This window comes from Lissotriton helveticus, chromosome 7, assembly GCF_964261635.1.
Source record: "Lissotriton helveticus chromosome 7, aLisHel1.1, whole genome shotgun sequence".
NCBI lineage: Eukaryota > Metazoa > Chordata > Amphibia > Caudata > Salamandridae > Lissotriton > Lissotriton helveticus.
Genome location: NC_136068.1, coordinates 1960339258 through 1960353776, shown reverse-complemented (window position 1 = coordinate 1960353776; position 14519 = coordinate 1960339258). Strand labels below are relative to the sequence as shown.

General features: G+C 43.0%; 1 protein-coding gene across 1 annotated transcript in view; it reads right to left on the bottom strand.

Moving 5' to 3' along the window:
* Positions 1 to 3124: 3124 nt before the first annotated feature.
* LOC144770984 (putative cation-transporting ATPase 13A4) overlaps positions 3125 to 14519 on the bottom strand; it is a 1004626-nt gene continuing 993231 nt past the window's right edge. Inside the window, exons 28-30 of the mRNA XM_078655851.1 lie at positions 14113 to 14201; positions 11263 to 11343; positions 3125 to 5587 (exon numbers count right to left, since the gene is read on the bottom strand). Coding sequence (XP_078511977.1) covers positions 5384 to 5587; positions 11263 to 11343; positions 14113 to 14201 — 374 coding nt within the window. The 3' untranslated portion in view covers positions 3125 to 5383. The remainder of the gene's footprint in view (positions 5588 to 11262; positions 11344 to 14112; positions 14202 to 14519) is intronic.

Genomic DNA, 14519 nt, shown 5'->3' with positions numbered 1-14519 from the left:
TTTGCAATATGACGCATCATGTCGCAAGGAATTACAGATACGTCAGTATTTCTGTTGTATCTGTAGGTGCGAAAATGACGCATTGCTGGAGTGTGTCACTAAAGTGACGCTACTTCATCAATGGGCCATTTAACATGGGCAAGTCCCATTTCAAATGTGCCTGCGTCAGTCTTACGCCTGCTGGGAGGCAGGCGTAAGATAATGACGCATTTGCGTTCTAGAAGTGACGCTGTGAAAACTCATAGATTTCACAGCGTCATTTCTACGAGGCTTACTTGCGTCAGAACGCCCACCCTGCATACATTATACCTGGTGCTGGTATAATGTGGCACAGGGGTTTATAAAGTGACGCATCTACCTAGATGCGTCACTTTGTAAATATGATGCAACATAACGCATTTTTTACCCTGCTGATGCTTCATAAAAAGTGATGCACCGGCGGGGCAAAAGTGACGCATAGCCTCATAAATAAGCCCCAAAGTGTTTAGCTAAATGTATTTGTTGCATTTGTGAAGTACTACATGTATGAGAGAAAACGGTAAGGGGGAACTGCTGCAAGGAGTGAGTTCATACATCATAGTGTGCCACACTGGGATTGGTCGGTTGCTGTGCTGCCACGCTGTTATTGGTTGATGACGAAATAGGGTGTTGGTCTATTGAGCTTTGTTAGCTTCTTTGTAGTTGGTGAAAAGGTCTTTATTTTGAAAGCTTTACTAAGATTAGAGGAAGGAAAACTGACATTTGCAGGAAATGATCAAAACACATGGGGACTTTAACATTCATTAATATTATTGCTGATTTATAAATTGAAACCATGAAATGTTTAAAGAGCATTATGAATTTAGTAAAGAGTGTGGTGACAATTCCTGTATGGATGGGCAAAGAGTTGCAATTTGCGACCCATTGTGAATGGCTACAATCACAGCAGACCACCATGTCTGTGATTGCTTTTTAAATAATTCATTTTGGGGCATATTACCAATGATTAGCGATATTTATCGCTAACTAGGCTTAGCAACTATTTTTTTATCGCTGAGCATCGCCGGACATTATCGCTGAGATAACGTGCTATTAGCTACGTTTATCTCCAAAGCGATAATTTTTCCGGCGATAGCGTGAATATCGCTGAGAATACAGCGATATTCACGCATTAGCGACTAAATGTTCTTAGCCATGTTATCCACCTCCCATTGGATAACATGGCTAAGAACTGGTCTGGGCATGTGTCGGTTTTTGGCGATATTCGCGCTTAGCGCGAATATTCCCATCGCTATGCCTGCCTTGCTAATAGGCGTTAGCGACGTTAGCGACTGCTTTCAGTCGCTAACGGGTTGGGAACGCCCACTTTGCATGTCATTAGTGATAATTATCGCTAACATGCACACCCGGCCCGAAACTGCTCGCTATCGCTTCAAAGCTGTCGCTAACATCAGTTAGCGACAGCTTGCTAATTGGGCGATAGTTTTATCGCCAGCATTGATAATATGCCCCTTTGTTTTGTAATGCAGCCTGTTTTCCTTAAAGGAAAATGGGATGCATTTCAAAAATAAAAATGACAAGCTACCTTTTCATTTTTTAAGAGTAGGCAGTGGTCTGTGGGACCACTGCCTGCTCTTAAAAAATGTTGGCACCCACATTCACAAAGGGGGAGGGGTCCCTTGCGGACCCCTTCCCATTTGGAAGTGGGTTACCAGAAACTTGAAGTTGGTGGTAACTGTGGATGTTTTTCAACCATATTCCCAGTCGCAAAATATTCCTACATACCAGTGTGACTCGCTATTAGGAAGGGACATCTTTAACACACCCCTTCCTAATAAGGACTCACCAACCCTATTTTGAGAGTTGGTACTAGGTTACCGACTCACAAAATAGGGTTGGTGCATGCCAAAGAGCATTTTATTGGTCACAAATGACCCGATGGGCCATTTGCAAGCGGTATAATGCATTGTACATCTGGCCCCAGATTATATTCTATCCTTACTACTGAGAAATCTGAGAAAACTAAGAACACTAAATTAATAAAATGCCTTCGCGTGTGGAGTGATTTTGATACATTTTAAAACAAATATTTTCTTTGCTTGAAAAAGAAAAGGAAAGCCAAAACAGACAGAGGAAAAGCAACAAGCAGGGTTTTGTACTGAAGGAGAAGTGTCAAACTTTCTATTGACAGAAGTAGAGGGAGGGGTAGAGGTCCATAGAGTTTGGATGGGAGGAGAGCTTGCTGTACTTACTAATATTTTCCCTAAATTAAGATATAAATCAGTGGAGTGGTACACTCAGGTTGATAAATTTGTAAAACTGTCAGAGGTGTTCTGGATTGGTTTCAATGCCTTTGTTGACATTGAGATGCAGAGCGATTTGTGGGCAGAATGTAAGGTTGCAGTGCAATGGCCAGCTCTCGACCACCGACATGACACCCTCGCACTAATGCAACATCTCCTGCGGTCATGCAAACTGGGTAACAATTAAGAGAACTTCTCAAAAACCAAAATAACAAGTGCAAGATTATTATGAGAGTTTACTCTCAGTGTTTCAGCAGCACAGTGGCAGAGAGTATCCAGACCTAACGATATGGGATTTTTCATATCTGAGTTTATCATTTTGCTTGAGACCAGAAATGAGTTCACATATAAAGCTGAGTGTGATTTGTTGGCAGAGTAATCATTGGACGAGAGTCTGAGATATGTGCAATACTGCTGTGATGAACAGGAAATGAAGCAGCAGAAAACAAATGAGAAATTCATGATGGTTTAGACAAAGTTTGCCCAGAAGTGTTTCTAAAATCAGAATCTGTCTTTTGCAGAAAATGTTGGTGGTTTTCAAGGTGTTGGTCTGCCGGCTGGTATACCAGCTATGCAGGGAGGTTTTGTAGAGGGAGAGGTGTTTCGGTTGACACGAAAACAGGCATTGATATTGCAACATGGAAGAAAATGACCCCTTGCCAATATTGCAATCAAATCGGGCATTGGAAGCGGGACTGCAGGCTCAATCCTCATGGATTAAATGGAAATGTTCCAATGCAGGGAGGTAATCAAATGCAAATACAAAATGGACCAGCTCAGCAAATGAAAAAGCCAGTACCCAGTACCCAATTCCAATGATACATATCCCACACGCCTAGGTGATACCACAAAATACGGAGAACCCAAAGTTTAATCAGAATCAGTTGCCTAAAATTAATACAAATCCATTCTAGAATCAAAATACATTTCAGCAATTCCAGATGTTAGATAATGACAGCATAGGTTCTGAAAATTCCCAATGACGGTGCCTGAGGGCGCAGGAAGATTGCGTACTTGGAACAGTCTTAGAGGTGGACCACGGAGGACCATTTGTTAAAGGAGAGGTTAATGGCCGTCAAGTGTCTCTTTTTCATTGACACTGGTGTTACCCCATCTACTGTAAGAACAGCATAAATCCCAGACCTACCCCTCTCGGGAAAGAAGATCCACGCTGTAGGAGTTTTAAATGAATAGAACACAAATCCATTTTCAGAAAAGGTCCCCGTAAAAATGTGTTAGTTTGAAGAAGTTTATCAGTTTTTCGTTTATGCCACTAGTGCTGTAAAACTATTAAGGAGAGACTTAGGGGCCGATTACGATCTGTGTCAGAAGGCCTCCGACCTGACGTCGGAGACCTTCAAGCATGGATCCTCGGTTTCAATTCCGACTGCCGGATATCGTTTCAGGCGGTCAGAATTGAATCCGGTTGGACATTCCAGCTGGCTTCCGACGGGCTGTAGGAGCCTGTTCGCCAGTAGGAAGTCAGCTGATAATCTCCAAGGGCGGCCTTGCTACCCTTGGGTTTACAATGTCAGACTCCGACATCCTTTCCGTGACGGCCTTTCTGACACAGAAAGGCTGTTTGAAGTTGACTTTGGGGGCCCCTAGAAGGTCCCCCTTTCCCTAAAGGCCTCCGGTTGGGAACCAAGATAGGTGCCCCCTTTCAATCCCTGCAACCAGTGGCAGACACCATGAGTGCAGGGATTGCTGCTACCTCCTATTTCCCCATGAGAGCATGTACTAAGGCCAATTTACAGCCGTATTACATGTTCCCATAGAGAAATGTAGGATTACGACCAAACAGTGTTCAGTCGCATCCTAATGAGGCAGACGTGACCGCTGGCTGGATGTCTGCTGGTCCCAGGACGGAGACGGTGTTGGGCGGACTAAAGTCTGCCCGACTTCGTAATGAGGCCCGTAATGTGCTAGTTAAACTGTACTATCTATTGTACACCAAATAGTGTTGAATTCCAGACTCATGATGAGGATGTGGAGTTCAAAATGGCCCGACATAAGACAGCTGTAAGGTTATATCTAGTTTTAAATGTTGATGAACTTCCTTTTGATCTGAGAGAGACAGTGAATCCAGAAGTATGGGATTTCACTGAAAAAGATATTGGACTAATAAAAGGTGTAGAACCAGTATGAAAACTGTCAGACCAAATGCAGTGTTTCCCAGAACACCCCCTTATCACATGACTCAAGAAACTACTGCAGGAATAACTCCCATTATTTAGGAAATGATACGCAGAGGAATTTTAAACTCTCTCGTCGGAGCAGCAGCAACCCCATTGACACACTGCCACTGCTTGCCTCTCCTATTGCTTCTTATGGCCTGAGACTCCCTTTAGAACCATATCCAGCAAACTCCATCACTTATGCTGTTTAGAAAGGAGGCAGGAGCATCCTCTTCAAGCAACACTTCATCCATGTGCAACCATCTGATTCTGAACACCATATGCTGATCTTTTTGTTGTGTCTCCATCCTTTTCGCCCCGCATACATAGCTCTACTCTCATATACAGCATTTAATCATGTGGCCCTGTGATGTACCTTCCTTTTACACATTATCGGCAGTGCCTTGGTTGGGAAACACTGAGCAGGTAGGCAGGTACATTTGGAGCCAAGATCGTCATATGTTCGTTCTACAAAACGTCCTTTCTTGACATCTGAGTAATGACCAATGCTGGGCATATTTCTCACTGTGTGTCTATAGCAGGTACCACAAAACCACAGCCTACCCTTCTTGTACAAAACCCTGACTTTGTTTCCTGACAATGTATGGAGATGGGCTTGTAAGCACAGAATGACTAGAACCACCCCTGAAGTGGCCCACATTCTACCCCAGTAACAGGTACTGACCAGCAGGCTGTGATCTGTTTTGGAGCATTGAATTTTACAAGATTTATTGAGTAAATTCTAAGTATGTGGATTCAGGAGGTCAGGATGCGACTCTAAAATCACAAGATTACGGCAATGAATAATCCAATTGTTAATCATTCACAAAAAAATAGTGCTGGCCAAAAGACCAGGGAGTCCCTTTTTGGATTCCATGCAGCTAGGAGTTGAGTTTCATCTTTGTCAGCACTTGCACATTTATGTCAAATGCTGGCTGGGTTGTGATAGAAGTCTATTTCAACTTCTAGCTCTGTAACAGCTGAGTCAGGATAGATGGTTTGGTTTATCGGTGGCCACTGTGGAGCCCTTTCCAGGAGTCGCTGCAGCTTCTGGTACTGACTTTTGGATTTGTAGTTAACCTTCTTCTTTATCCAGACCCAGAGCGCTCGGTTTCCAATAATTCCTTCCTACAAAAATAAAGAAAATTAAATTTTCATAAAAATAAGCTTAATTTCCCTTCACATTGACCTCAGGGCACAATTGATGAATAGGTGTCATGATTATTTCATTTTTGTAGCAAAGAATGCAAAGAATATCAAGTCTAAAATTATAAAAATGAAAGAAAATTGGGGAAAAAGTGGGTTGGCATATAGATGCACAGGCTTGCTTATCTATCAGTTTCAGACAAAGATTAACTGTGTGAGAGGGTCTGTAGGGGAAGCAAAATTAAAGACCTACAAAGTATCCTATCCCCAATCTAATCTAATCTTGGTAGGGAATTTGAGTACACGTACTCTGACCACAATTGAACATCAAGTCCTCAATAAAGGTTTGGGTTTCGTCCCCACGCATTGTGGAGACGCTTTTCAATTACGTGGAGAAATGGAAAAATTCTTCCGCAAGGTCCGCCTTCACTTTTTCTTTTCCAACACCATGAGGGATGAAAACCAACAGGACCTAGACACTAACACTGGTCTTAAAAAGAAATCCACCTTCACTCCACTATTACAACAGGTACCGCCTAAGGTTGGGGCCTTTGAGAAGGCGGTGGTCCATCAAATAGGCTCTTTGAAACTCTCCAAACATGACACTTTTCAAAATCTGTCTAAAGCAGAAAGACTGGCTATCAATACTCTGTCAAAGGACCAGAGTATAACTATCAAACCCGCCGACAAAGGCGGAGCAATAGTCATTCTGGATACCGCCACATATCGCGCAGAATGCCTTAGACAGCTTGGAGATACTAACTCCTACAGATTGCTGACTATTGACCCTACCTTGAGACTCACAGCAGAGATAAAAAGTCTAGTGGAAGAGGCTACTGCAGAAGGCTGGATAACAGCACATGAAGCCCAGTATTTGGTCACTGCATACCCAGTCATTCCTTACTTTTACGCCTTACCAAAAATTCATAAAGCCACTAGACCACCCCCAGGACGACCCATTATCTCGGGGATTGGGTCTCTGTTGGAACCCCTGTCATCATTTGTTGATGTCTTTTTAAGACCTCTTGTTTAGAAAATGTCTACTTACCTACAAGACACCAAAGACGTGCTCCGGTTACTTCCTGAAATAGCCTTTGATACCGAGACTGACATTTTAGTCAGCTTTGATGTGTAGTCTCTCTACACCTGCATCCCGCAGGAAGAGACACTCGATACGGTTCGAGGCTTATTGGAAGCTGAACCTCATGATACGCATTACACCAATAAGTTTCATCATGGAGTTGGCACGTTTGGCTATGACTGAGAATTATTTTCAATTTGAGGATTCCCTGTACCTCCAAACATCTGGTACCTCAATGGGGAGTATTTTCACCCCCAGTTTAGCCAACCTCTATGTCTACTCTTTTGAAACACGTCATGTACTCGACCACAACAACCCTTTCCACCAACATGTGTTGTTGTGGAAGAGATACATTGACGATGTTCTATTAGTCTGGAGGGGTGACACTATTTCCCTTTTAGCCTTTCAGAACTGGCTCAAAACTCAAACCCGATTCCTCAGGTTCACTGTGGAATCAAGTAAAGTGGAGCTCCCTTTCCTGGACCTACTTATCACTCCATTGGATGGACGTTTGGCTAGCAAATTATATCGCAAGCCGATGGCAAGGAATTCGCTACTTCGATTTGATAGCCACCACCCCCGCTCACTCCGTGAAAATCTGCCCTTCGGGCAATTCCTGAGGGTTCGGAGAAATTGTAAACTGAAGCAAAGACAGTACCCGGGTGCCCTAATTAAAAAAGCACGGAAGAGGGCGTCCAACAACCCACGAGAGACTCTTTTGACTCCACCTTTCGAGAAACCCCCTCTGGAGAGGCTGACTTTTGTGACCACCTTTAATTCAGCCTCCACACAAGTTAAAAAAATAGTGTGAAACAACTGGCACATCCTCAACACTGCAGGCACCAGGATTCCAGCACCGCTTATCGCTTTCAAGCGAAGTCAAAACTTGCGGGATGAACTGGTCCACACTAGACCTCGTGGCATGGACTCTGACCCTGCTACAACACTATGGAATCTTCCACCAGTGCAAGGGCACTATCCTTGTGGCATGTGTTCAGTGTGCCCAGAGACTGTAAAGACCATGATGATTGATATAGGCACCCAACACCCTTGGGTACTTAAGCGCCATACCAATTGTAACAGTGAAAGGGTCATATATTTGATTACCTGTCCCTGTTCCCTTCGGTATGTTGGGATGACATCCAGAAAAGTCAAGCTCAGAATACAGGAACACTTGAGCACCATTAGACGTAACAGACAAGCTACATGCCTCACCAACCATTTTCTTACGATTAAACACAGCGCTGAGGAAATGAAATGGGTAGTTTTAGAACAGCCTTTTATTCCCCCACATGTGAAGGATATCTCCCGGTACCTATTCATCAGGGAACAGAACTGGATTTTCAAGCTTCACTGTGATACTGATGGGCTTAACGACGAAATTCCATGGGTACAGATTTAGATTTTGCCACCTGGTTTCCAGAACTATTACCTACATTTGAGTGGGAGGGTCATGTGCAATGCCACGGTAGGGCATGGTTTTCCTCCCCCCTTTTCCTCCCCCCCAAATCAACACACAATATATACCAGTAATGTGCTTTCTTTTGACATCTCTGTACCTTACCGGTTGGGATCAGCCGGTAGCTATTGCAGTAGTGAGATAGCCAACATGGGGTTGTCATACATCGAGCATTTTGGTGTATTTCCTTTACACTATATATGTCTTTGCTAGGCCGTTCCATTTTTAAACTTAGCTGCCCTTACTTCTACGTACACTACGCCTTGCAACTGCTGTGGTGACAAATATGCATAACACACGATCCTCAACAAAGATCTTTGGTGTTGCTGCAATCTGCTCCTTCTACTTCGGAGCCTATTTCTTGCTACCTTTTTGCATTTTTCGAACTATTTCTCATTGCAGCCCCTTTTGAAATCGCACTGTAAATCCGTGCTATTTATAATTACGGTCTTTATTCCACTTGGATTGGCCTCTGCCATTTTTTATCAGCTGGGATTGGCCTATCCACGGACCAATCATGTGCCCTAGTTCAGCCTTTCTACCAATAGGCTGTTTTTTACACACACAGTATTCCCCGGGAACATTATCTCCCATTATGGCCTTACAAATGAGTGTTTTCTCCCGACTTCAGGCTGTATATACTAGATGTTACATCTGAAGTTCCAACTACGTGCAGTTTTCCTTTTGATTCTGTACCACAGGGACGTCATCGGTTTCATGCCGTTTTGTGACGTTTTTTGTGACATCTGATTGGTCTACAGAAGGGCCAATAAGATCTACTATATGGCCGGATAAACCAATAGGTACAGCGCACTGAGTACTTTGCCCTAACTTGTTATACCTGATATCCACGAGACACGGTGCTCCGTGCTCTCTTGATTTATGCTGTTTTACACACACAGTACTCCCCGGAAACATTACCTGTTACCTGTTATTATGGCTTTACAAACGAGTGTCTTCCCCCGACCTCAGGCCGTATACACATGGTGTCACATCTGAAGTTCTGACTACGGGGAATTTTACTTTAGATTCTGTACCGCAGGGACGCCATAGTTGACGTTGTTTTCATGTCGTTTTTTGTGAGATTTGATTGGCCTACAGAAGGGCCAATAAGATCTGCTATATGGCCGGATTGACCAATGGGTACAATGTACAAAGTACTTTGCCCAGGCTTGTTATGCTTGATATCTACGAGACACGGTGCTCCGTGTTCTCCTGATCTGTGTTTTGGTTCCTTGAATTTAGCAGTCTAAATAACCCATCAAATTGAGAATTAAGCTGGAACTTTTGCTCGGTCGCACACTACACATGCGACTCGTTGAGGAGTGCGTGTGAACTTTGGTGATTGGTGAATAGTCTCTGCCCAATTAGAGGAAATTCAGTTGGCTTCCTCACTGGTCCACTCTGAAACTAAGCATTTCTCCTCCAGCCAATCACTATCCAAGGTTGGTGGTTTCCACTATGGTCAGCCACTGGGCCTTATAAGCGCAGTCTTCACCTGCATCGGTACCTTCCCCTCGGCTCAGTTGAAGCCCGAGGTACCGACGGACAGGTGGGTGAATTAGCGCTTGGTTAAGAAGCCATCTAGTCTTTACAGAACCTTATTGGAGTGATGGCCTGTTCTCTTGGAGTTCTGTTCTGACTCTTCTCTTGGGGTTGATACTTCTTACCCAGGGCTTTTAGGTTGGGCATTTCATTTTATTTTTTGCTCCACCTCTTGGTCCACTTTCAGCTGATATACTTGGTGCTTCTATCTTTCTTTAGGGAACGCTAGATAAGTGTCATCTGTCAGCTTTGTCTGGTCCGTGAACCACATCCTGTATCCACTGTCTCATATTTGAAGTAGGCAGTTTTGAAGGAGATACATAATGAATATGGATAATAATTCATTGATCTGCTATTTTTTTAAAAATGGATATTTCGCTACCTTTTCTATTTCCTCAGAGCGGGGCCTCTATTGACCTGAGCGAGTGCCAGGCGAGGTGACGCCTTCCCCCATAAATTCTTTGGGTGAGTTTCAACAATTAAATAAATATTTGTTCTAAATGAGATTAAAGGCCAATATATGTGATGTTTAATGTATACATTGCTGTCTCTCATTTCTTTGCATGTATGTCTCGTGTCTGTTGTTTCTATTTTTCATACAGGTGAGAAAACATTGACCTACCACGTGATATACGGTAGGCATCCACTTAACTTGTGGTTTTCCTGACAAGGGATTTTATAACTTGTCCAACAATTGTTGCAGTAGTACTTTATATCATAGGTCCTGAAGAAAGCCTTTACAGGCTGAAACATGTCGACCAGATCCATCTGATTGATAGTAATATTTGTTTAATACTATCCACACACTGTTGCTTTTAATATTATCTCTGTGATGACCCCCTTAATAAAGTATGTTGCCTTGGCATCACACTAGGTAATTTTAATTCACTTTTTGTTTTCTTTTCACACATTCTTTCACTGCAACTCCTCCCATCCAGCCATGTCATATATACATCTCTTCTGTCACTGGAGGATCTGTTTCTAGGGCTCCTCACAATATCTACAGGTGAGAGACCTAGCAGATACCAGTTCTTGTACAAAAACTCCCAGATGACGAGTTTCTGCCAAGTGGTGGGCTGATGGGAATATTTTGTCTTGTTCTCACACTCTATTCCTTTTCATGCAGACACTTTTTCGTACATGCACCATGTTCCAGAATTGGCACACAATATTGAGCCTATAGTAGACCTCCAGTATCCCTTGTGTTTATATCTATCAGTTTCTGCAAACATTAGTTTGGAAACAGACATATCTTGTACCCGCTCCTGCGTATCCAGTACATGATTCTGGGGGTAAAAATATTAGAAAACAGTAATAAAAGAACATATATATTTTTTCAAAGACCGACATATTTGATAAGTGCATTCAAAGTTGTGAGTCAAAGCAAAGTAGTCAGTATTTTTCATAGGCTGTTCATTTTATTTAGAGTTGACTTTCTGGGCTGTTTATTCGAACTCTAGACGTAATTACTAAACATTCTTTCTATTACCACAAAACTTTGAACGTCGATTCACAGAGTAAGGTAAAAGTCAGTGACTAGGCACATTGGTCAGAAACTGTACAAGTACTCACCTCAACCCCGTAGCATACCAAGAAGAGGATGACCAGAGAGATGAACAAGTAAACCCTCCAGAGAGTGGGAACGCAGGCGAGCTGCAAACAAGAACAATGAACACATTTATAATAACTTTGAATCTTGTCTGATGAACACCATATTTACCTAATCAGTATCTAATAGCGGTCCCTTTTTAATTTAATCAGTACCTTGTGTCATGCAAAACAAGAGCATCCTCCTTCAAGTTCCAGGTTAGAATGCACCTGAGTCAATTCTCTTGTGGATTTTTCTGAATATTAGTTTAACTTTGGATTTGTTAATACGTTTCTAAAATCTTATTAATTAAGTTTCAAGTGCCATAACAGTCCATCAAATGTTCTCTTTTGATTCCCCTCCAAAGTTCTTGGATCCCCTTCAAAGAGGAACAGATGTGGGACAACCTCAAATTCAATGATCAATTTATTGTTTAGTCTAGTGAAATGTATCATTCACAAATCCAAGTCAAGGCACAAAGTAGCAAAACAAACTTTAACTATGATAGTTGGCACCCTAAATGTGCGCTTGAAAAAATCCAGACTTTTACTGTCTTTCATGCCCTGCAGCCCATGGGCCACACCAACTTTGAATTAGCTGGAACTGAATCCAATCTAATGGTGAAATATTAAGACAAAAGAGCAGGAGCTGGGCAGGAACAGGACTGGGGTCAGATGGGGAGGGAGCATGAGCTGTCGACTTAACTTTAGCCTCACTCAAACATTAGCTGTGTTATGAACAGTGCGTTTCCCACTTGCTGCACTCCTAGAATTCACAAAGAGTGTATTACATGAGTGGAGCAAATGGTGTGGAGATAAGCCATGGTAGAAAACTACGGGTGAGCCGGGAACTCCACTCCGCTGGCGGAGTTCACGGAGTTTAGGCACTCAGCATTCCAAGTGGAGTGCGAAGTTATGCAAAAAAAACTCCGCCAGCCACAGGCGGAGCGGAGTTCACCAGCGTGCCTCGATTGCCACTTGTATTGTGAGCTCTACTACCCCAAATCACCTTGAAAAGTGAAAACTCCCCAGTGCAGCAAACCTTACTATGCTGTATTCCATTTCCAAAAGTTGCGGCCATTGCAACAATATTACTTCAGCAAAGAAGATCAAATCAAACATGACGTAAGAGACACCGCAGTTCTAAAGCTTCAATGATGCAGGATTCTGGGGGAGGAAATCAAGGCATCAGAGAGAAGGAAGAGGTCCGAAGCCTGGGGCAAGAGAGGGGAAACCATGAGTGACAGATATTGTCTATAAATAAATGTTTTCTGAAGTGGGCACCACGCCTATTGTTTGGTCCAGTGTCTTCCTGACTATGGCAGTTTCTCTGACTGCTCCAGTCATAGCTTGAGGAGATGGCGGCTCTTTTCACATCTACTGCACTTCTCGCACTGTTACCAGCTGCGTGCTATTTTATTGTCAAAACGGCAACATTGCATCATGTACAGACATAGCTGAACACACGAGTTCTATAAAGCTTCTCTGCTCCTCAACTAACATACCACAACCTTTAGCACAGCCGGGCGTTAGCTTGGTCTTGCCTCCTTAGTGCGGCGGTGCTTCTGACTGTGCTGCAGGCCTAGGGGTCGGTAGGCCACATGTTGTAGAGTGAGTCGTTGTATTTAGTATACTAACTGGGCGGCATTCCGCCGCACGCGGAACTCCGCGGTATTTCGCAGGTATTTTTTATAACTCTGCGGAATTTCGCATTGTAGGACTCTGTGAGCATCGCCCACCCCTATAGAAAACAAGAAAGGGCAACAAAGTGCAGATTAACAGAGACTCCATGTCACATGACAATGTGACATGTCAATGACATGTGAATTAACAGGGAACATGAAAATCTGCTTCTGATTTCCTTGAGAGTCCTGATCACCTCTTCTGTTGCAATCACTGTGTCGGCAGAAACCATTGTACGATAGAAAATGGTTCTTGTGCCTTGATCTTTTATAAGGTTTTCTGAACTTTCCTGATTTTCCTTGATTTATGTCTGAAAACCTAAGTAGGTTTCTGGTTCTTCAATGACTTATGGATTACCAACTCCTGCTCTACCCCAGAGAGTTTATTCCTAGTTAATGAGCATTGGCAACAGTGAGGCTTTCTGGGACATATCCAACTACCAACCCCTCAAATGCACGTCTTTTTGCTGCTAAAGCACCAGTCACAGACATGGAGAAGATGTAGGGCAGTCTTAAGCAATATCCAATAGATATTTAGCTTGAGACTCCATTACTGCCAGCAACTGGGAAACATCCTCTCCCTTCGGCAAAGCTAAAGAAAAGGACTGCAAGTATTTCACTAACAAGTGTGATGTGCTTACTGAATACATTTAGTCCTTATTAATCAGAATGCAGATCCAAGCAATGGCAGAAATGTAACTTGACACAATCCATTACTTAAAAGAAAAAATATATAGAAAATGTAGGCAAAATGTAACCTTAGCTCAAGATACAGAAGGATAATCCCAGATGGGCACAAAGAAATATAGAAAGGAGGTGGGTTTATTCCTCTTTCATAGGAGAGGCAGTGGACCTTGATGAAGGAAGGAACTCTTGCTTGTGAAGGGTGAACTATGTAGGGTCGGGCATTGAAATTGCAAAGGTAAGTAACAGTTAGCTATACCCCTCATGAAAGAAGCTTTTCTCCAACGCTCTCTCATGGAGATCCAATGACTGTGGCACTGCCCCTGCTGACTGGGGGTCTTCCTAAGGGAGTGCATTAGCGCCCCCCTATTTAACATTTCTGTAGTCATCATTAGATTCAGTGTGATGCAAACAATTTTCATGCAAGTTTCTAGAGAGTAAACTGCATTGTATTCAAGGGGACTTGTACCTCTGATATAATGTACAGTTCTTCGAAGTCACCAAAAATCAGGAAAATACATACTGCAGTCAGTCCAATCAGTAGTAGTGAGAATAGATCTAAAACAACAGAAAACAGGCATCTTAGAATCCTTCAGAATGAAGCTTTAAAAACACAAGACTTCTGCAGTGCAGGGTCCATAAAAATTTTTTATTGCCACCTTCAGGAGACTTCAGTACAACTCTCTAACTGAAAGGTCCAATACATTATTATTTAGTCTTTTCTTGTCTAGAACCAATTTTCAGGCCCTCTGGGAAGCCAAGATGGCGACAGCCTAGAGCTTCGCGGAGTCCCTTCCCCCGAGTCCCGCACGGAGTGATATAAAACAGGCATGGAGAATCTTGAAGGTTATCGCTTACCTGCTACGGCTTCAGCTG